Source organism: Octopus bimaculoides, chromosome 14, assembly GCF_001194135.2.
Source record: "Octopus bimaculoides isolate UCB-OBI-ISO-001 chromosome 14, ASM119413v2, whole genome shotgun sequence".
Taxonomy (NCBI): domain Eukaryota; kingdom Metazoa; phylum Mollusca; class Cephalopoda; order Octopoda; family Octopodidae; genus Octopus; species Octopus bimaculoides.
Genome location: NC_068994.1, coordinates 59,643,125 through 59,649,743, shown reverse-complemented (window position 1 = coordinate 59,649,743; position 6,619 = coordinate 59,643,125). Strand labels below are relative to the sequence as shown.

The 6,619-nt window shown below is 38.3% G+C and overlaps 1 protein-coding gene across 1 annotated transcript in view; it reads left to right on the top strand.

The window, feature by feature from the left end:
- Window positions 1-6,619, top strand: part of LOC106878017 (melanotransferrin) — a 15,130-nt gene that overhangs the window by 2,194 nt on the left and 6,317 nt on the right. The window contains exons 2-6 of the mRNA XM_014927099.2: window positions 386-521; window positions 695-816; window positions 2,268-2,363; window positions 3,621-3,779; window positions 4,964-5,148. Coding sequence (XP_014782585.1) covers window positions 386-521; window positions 695-816; window positions 2,268-2,363; window positions 3,621-3,779; window positions 4,964-5,148 — 698 coding nt within the window. The remainder of the gene's footprint in view (window positions 1-385; window positions 522-694; window positions 817-2,267; window positions 2,364-3,620; window positions 3,780-4,963; window positions 5,149-6,619) is intronic.

The window sequence follows — 6,619 nt, the reverse complement described above, 5'->3', positions numbered from 1 at the left end:
GGATGAGCTATCTTGGAGGACTTTTGGCTCAGAATTATGAACAATTTCCAGAAACGCTTGGCCTGTCAGTGCTTTTGGGGTGGTTTCACTTGTTCAAGATTAACTCTGCTAGCATGGAAGTGTCATCAACCATTCTTTATCCACTTGTTCAATATCTATTCCTGATTTGTGAAATTATGTCAACCAAATATTGTTGTGGTGAGTGTAATGGATATCTCCCTTGTCCTTGTCCATCATAAAGATCTCTTTGGTACTTCAATTTTTGAGTACTGGAGTCGATGTAATTGACTCATCCCCTCTCCCCAGATTTCAAGCTTTGTGCCTTCAATAGAAAGAATTATTATTATGTTCTGACTGAATGACATTTCTCTCTTGTGTGTTGCAGAGATTGTGGTTCGATGGTGTGTGGTGAATCCTACTGAAGAAATAAAATGTAAGGACCTTCAGAAGAAGTTAGAAAACATTGTTCAATACCCACGAGCTGCCAAATATAAATTAAAATGTTTGCTGATGTTTGATATGTAAGTTTGGTTTTTTTTTTTGTTTCATTTAGTTACTTGTAAATCACACATAATTAAGCACCGTCTAAGAAATCTCCTTCAAAATCCTTAATTTATTTGTTCATTATTTTTCTTTGATGCTGTTGTTATTTTTTATTTTAGTTGAAAGTTAATTTTCCTAATTGCTGTTTTAGTTTTGAATGTATGGAAAATATTCAAACCAATAAAGCTGACATCATAACATTGGATCCTGGTCATGGGTTCTATGCTGGCAAATACCATTACATGCATCCTATTATGGCGGAGAAATATTCCAGTGAGTTTTCATTTTACAGTTTCTTATACTATTTTTGTCTTTCCCTGCCACCTCCCCGTCTCTCTCTCTCTCTCTCTCACAGACACTAATATCATTTGGTTGGTTCTGCAAGTTCTTTCTTCCAAACCATCCACTCATTCCATTCCTTACAACTTGGTTATTGTTTCAGCCATTTTTACATGTAAAGAATGAAACCTTATGAAAATTATTTTGTTAATTTTCTTTCTTGCTTTTGTTTATATTTCAAATTATCAAATAATAACAAATAAATGACTCTGGATGTTACAGTGTTTGTTTATTTAATAGTTATTGATTTTTTATTTATTCTTCTGATTTAAAATTAAGATGATTGATTTTCTGTTGTTCCATTAAACTATGCTAAATACATTCAAAGAGCAGAAACCTTCTGCTCAATAGGGAGCAGAAGGAAGACTGGCAGGGAATATTAAGAGGGGCAGAGTCTTGCTTCCTTGGACACATAGTTCCGGATTCAGTCCCACTGCATTGGACATTGGGCAAGTGTTTTCTGCTACAGCCCCCAGCCAATCAAAGCCTTCTTAGAAGATTAAACAGATAGAAACTGAAAGAAGACTATCACTTATATATATATGTATTCTTTCAAGCCTATGCATGTCCTCAGTGGTCACAACCCATGCTTACATGTGTGTGTGTGTGCGCGTGTTAGTGTGTCTTTGCCTTGACTTTCAGTGATGGTTGTAAGCGAGTGCCACTCTCATACAAGCAGTGTCTTTCATTCACAATGTTACATGGAATGATGTCTACTCGTCAGGGTAATATTACCTTACTTTGCAAATGATAGAAACATCAGCCATATCAGCCTCAGATCAGTCCCTTACTGTTTTAAAGAATGAAAGACACCCTGGGTAATGTAGTGGTCAATACATACTCCCTGAAATTAGACAGGACGGTCCACTGATCGAGAACCTTCTCATCAGAGGCCTGCTTAAGCTTTGGATGGACCTATTGCTAAACAACTTCAACCAGCATTGCACCCCCACACACAAAATCCTCACCATCATCATCATTGTTTAACATCCGCTTTCCATGCTGGCATGGGTTTGACGGTTTGACTGGGGTCTGGGAAGCCAGGAGGCTGCACCAGGCCCCAATCTGATCTGTCAGTGTTTCTACAGCTGGATGCCCTTCCTAATGCCAACCACTCTGAGAGTGTAGTGGGTGCTTTTTACGTGCCACCGGCACAGGGGCCAGTGGAGCTGACATTGACCATGATCGGATGGTGATTTTTACGTGCCACCGGCACAAAGCCAGTCAAAAATATTCAAACAAAACTACCGATGAAAGTGGGAAAAATACATAAAAGTTTACCCAGCCTGGTCCACATCTAGAATTATCTGGAGAAGTCTGTTTACCTTTCATTCCGTTTTGCAAGAATGTCTAAATTTCCACTTTCTTTTTTCAACCGTTTTCAGACTCTGATCCTTTGAAATTCTACTCTGTACTTGTCGTTAATGCCGATTCTCAGATAACAATCAACTCAATGGAAGGAAAGAGAATCTGTTTTCCAAGTAAGACAATTTTGTTTTTGTTTGTTTATTCATTGTTTAGTTTTCTTTGTTAATGAATTTATCTTTAAGATAATTTTAATTATACTCTTATGATAGAAAAGCACCAAAGAAAAAGTACAAGGATTTCCTAAGGGAATCTCTCAATGCCTGTCACGTTCCTTCCCACCGTGGTCTGTTCTTGTCACTAACCACAAAGCCTGGCATCTCAGTCCTTTGAAGACATCTGCATGGCCATCCTTGCCAACAAGAGAAAAAAAAAAGAAAGGAAAACAAGGACATTACAAGCCTCCCTGATCAGCCGACCTACCCACTCCTGTGGCATCTGTGGTCAGACCTGTTTGTCTTGAATTGCACTTGTTGGGCATCATAAAACTTGAAACAGATGTGAACATGCCTCTCTGGATATCTTGAAGCCAAGCCAAGATATACGATTATATATGGAATGGAAAAAGTGGTACAGAGGGATGACAAAGAAAATTTTAAAAAACACAGGACAGACACAGACAAGCTGAACCCCGTCACCAAATATCATCACAATTTAGACAATATATGTGTGTGTATATATATATATAAAGAAGTTACTCAAAGAATAATTAAAGCTAAAACAGAATCTATAAGAATGGAAAAGACTTTCACCTCAAGAGACGTAGCATTTAAAGTAATTGTGGCTGATAAGTTGTCCTTTTTCAGGGTAGAAACTTCAACAAAGTACACAGCTATGGAGAGAAAAAAAAACGATGAGAAGCCTTTAGCAAACTGGGCAAGATTTGCTGCAAATTCAGCATGTCAAATGCTGCAGTACTAGAAAATCTGGTAGTCTAAAGACTCGTATAGTTGAGAATCAAGGCCACAGAATTATAATGCACCATGAGTCACTTCCCCAGATCATCTTAACAAGAATTGTGATGGAGAAGACAGCCAGAGCTTTTCAAAAACGTTTGTGAACTGACCACAACAAAGAATGGACTGGAAACAAGAATCTGATTGGTTGAATGCATGTAGTGCGACATAGAGGGAGCTGGGGAGTTTAGGCAAGCTGACCCCTGAACACGGGGAGAGCAGCCGGCTGATGTAAAGTGTGTGTGTGTGTTATACTCTTTTTCTCTCAATGTGTCAATGTTCAAGCTCTTCCCCCCACCTCTCTCTCTACTACCACTCATTGCTCTGTCAATCTGTATCAAATACAATATTGCTATTGTTGTCATGTTTTCTTTTTTTTTTTTCTTCCTATTTAATTCAATTGTTGATGTGTTTCAGGTATTGGTAATGCAGCTGGCTGGGTGTACCCTGTATCAGAAATGATTAAAAAACAAATGTTGGAAATCAAAGACTGTAATTCTATAGGAAATAGTGTGGCAGCATTTTTTGGTGGTATGTGCTTGCCTGGTGGCTTTGAGGCCAACTACAACCCATTTGGTAAGTATTTTGTTTCCTTATATTCTATTATCTCCTCTTGAGTTGATCTTCACAGCAGGAGTCTGCAGTTTCTGTGTAATGGGGGACCTAAGCTATTTGAGGAATGCTTTCACCCCCACCTATTGTATATTGTGTTTTGGAAGGAGGTCCTTGCCTCTCTTAAGACTATTCTTACTTGAACCTGACCAAGGAATAGTCATCTACCACATTGTGACAAGATTATTTCTAAGATACCCCTGTTCTAGAAGCTGTAAAAAAGAATGAAATTCAGGACTTTGGGTTATTAATTTTCTATTAGACATTTTTCATAACAAAATAAATTAAAAACTATTACTTGTTACATTTAAAACTGAAATTCTTAATTAACAATGATTCATTATTTAACTAAATTTTAGGTTTCCATCGTTTTACAACCACAGAATTCATCTTCATATTGTCTTCATGAAATTTTCCATCTTTAAAACACTTTCAGCCTAAATTGTATTTAATTCAATATAGCAATTTATTGAAAGACTTGTCAAATCTACAATGCTCCCGCTGCTTATTGGTATACTCTATCTATACCTTGTATCAAAGTCTTGTATTTAGAAGAGGAATTGGATTTGCTGCCCACCCACGCATCCAGAAAATGTTTGTCTCACCACCACCACCCCATCTATAATATTAATGATACATCATCACCCCCATTCTGTTGGCTTCTGTTGGCTTTCCTTGTTGGTTGTAATTAGGGTTGAAAGAACCCAGGGTCATCATCATCATCATTGCATTCAGCAGAAACAGGGTTGGGGTTACAGAGCAGGGGATCAATAAAGGTCTCCTCGTCCACTTCCAACAATGAGTCTTAGCAGTTCAATCAAGGGAATGAGCTTCTCTTTGAATTAATCTAAGAACTCTCTGAGTATTCTATAAACAGACCCTGAATGTAATTTTTTTGAGTGAGTGAAAAAGCAAGACCCAGTCTATGTGACAAAGCTGTACCTTCTGGACGCCATTTGACAGACTTTCTCTATTCCTGGTTTCGCTCGCAAGGCAAGGAGACTCTCATCTAAGACTCTACAAAGAGCTGAGATCAAACTCGAGGCTTTGGGATTATGAGACAAACTTCTTCAACTGACAATGACATTATCTCTAAATTAACTAATTATTAAAGATTTTTATTAATCATTTATTTGGTTTGTGTGCAGGAAACAATCCCAACTCGATCTGTGACAGCTGCAGTGGTTCTGGCAATGAGCGTTGCACCATGCGTGACCCTTATTCAGGATATGATGGCGCTTTCAAGTGTTTGGAAGCTGGCAGAGGTGACATGGCATTTCTCCGTGACAACACTGTGAAAGAAATGGTAGCTAACAGTATCCTTACGGAAAATGTAAGTAGGACCTTAAAACACAGAGGCACACACACGTGTGCCTCTGTGTGCCTCTGTGTGTACAGCATTATTTACATTCTTATATCACAATTATATGTCATTTTCTCTTCAACCTGAATTATCCAATCAAGGAATAATGAGTTATAGATGCAGGCATGGCTGTGTGAGTAAGAAGATTGCTTCCTAACCATATGGTTTGGGGTTCAGTCCCACTGTGTGGCACCTTGGGCAAATGTCTTTTACTGTAGTGCCAAGCTGACCAAAATCTTTTGAATGGAATTGATAGACAGAAACTGAAAGAAGCCCATCATATGTGTGTGTGTGTGCATGATTATTGTAAATGATTGTCACTGTGTCATAAAAGCAATGCTGTTTGTTTCCCGTCTTCTGTGGTAAACCTGTCTGGCCCTGGAGGAGAATATTCCTTTGCTTGGAAACAGGAGAGGGTTGGTGACAGGAAAGGCGTCTGGCTGCAGGAAAAATCTGCCTCAATAAACTCTGTTCAACCCATGCAAACATGGAAAAGTGAATATTAAAATAACAATGTTGAGAATGAGATAACAAGTATATGGTCATTTTGCATGCTAAAAATACCAGCCAAATCTTCATCTCATTTTGTCTTAAAAAAAAAAAAAACTAGAAAGGACACAGTAGATAATGTGATCCTGGATACCTGTCAAAAAGATGGGATGGTCATGGCTAGAATACCATTGATTTATGGTTAATGATATAAGATTCGTGTGAAACTGAGTAAATTCATAGTTGTCCATGCATGCAGGCCTGTCCCCTACATCACTCTCTCAACAAAGAGATTCTAGTCTTGCAGACTTCAGGATGCCAGTGCCACATAGAAGTGTCTGTACCTGTACCACATAGAAGCATCCATGCTGGTGGCACATGTAAAAGTGCTTGTGATGGTGGCACAGGTATTCAGGGCTTTGGGTATAAATACCCCAAACAGTACATTATGGGAAAATACTCTGAAAATAACCCTGGAAGGGGAGAAACCCTAACCTTTCCATTCGACACATTGCGATGGGCAAAATATTTTATGGTTAAAATGACTTTAAAAATACGGAAAATATTTTGTAAAAGATCTGTTTGTAACCTTGGTGTGAAATAGTTTTTTTCCATAGGTTTTATTTTCGAGTGCATTCAACGTATTATTTCACCTCCAAAGATTTAGCTGCTACTTCTAGCATACCCTGCCACCACATAACGGCTAAAGGACCCAAAATACCCATTATATGGTAGCAGGACGTGCAAGAAATATACAAATATTTCCTTTTCTGGGGAAAGGTGTCATTTATGTGTGATTTCGATGTCACATTTGGAAAAGAAAAAAAACCCTACAAAACACAAAACTCTGTTGCTGGGGAACTCAGACTTCCCTGGTGACTCAACGGGTCACGAGTAGTCTACTATATATATAGATATATATATATACACACACACACACACACACACACAC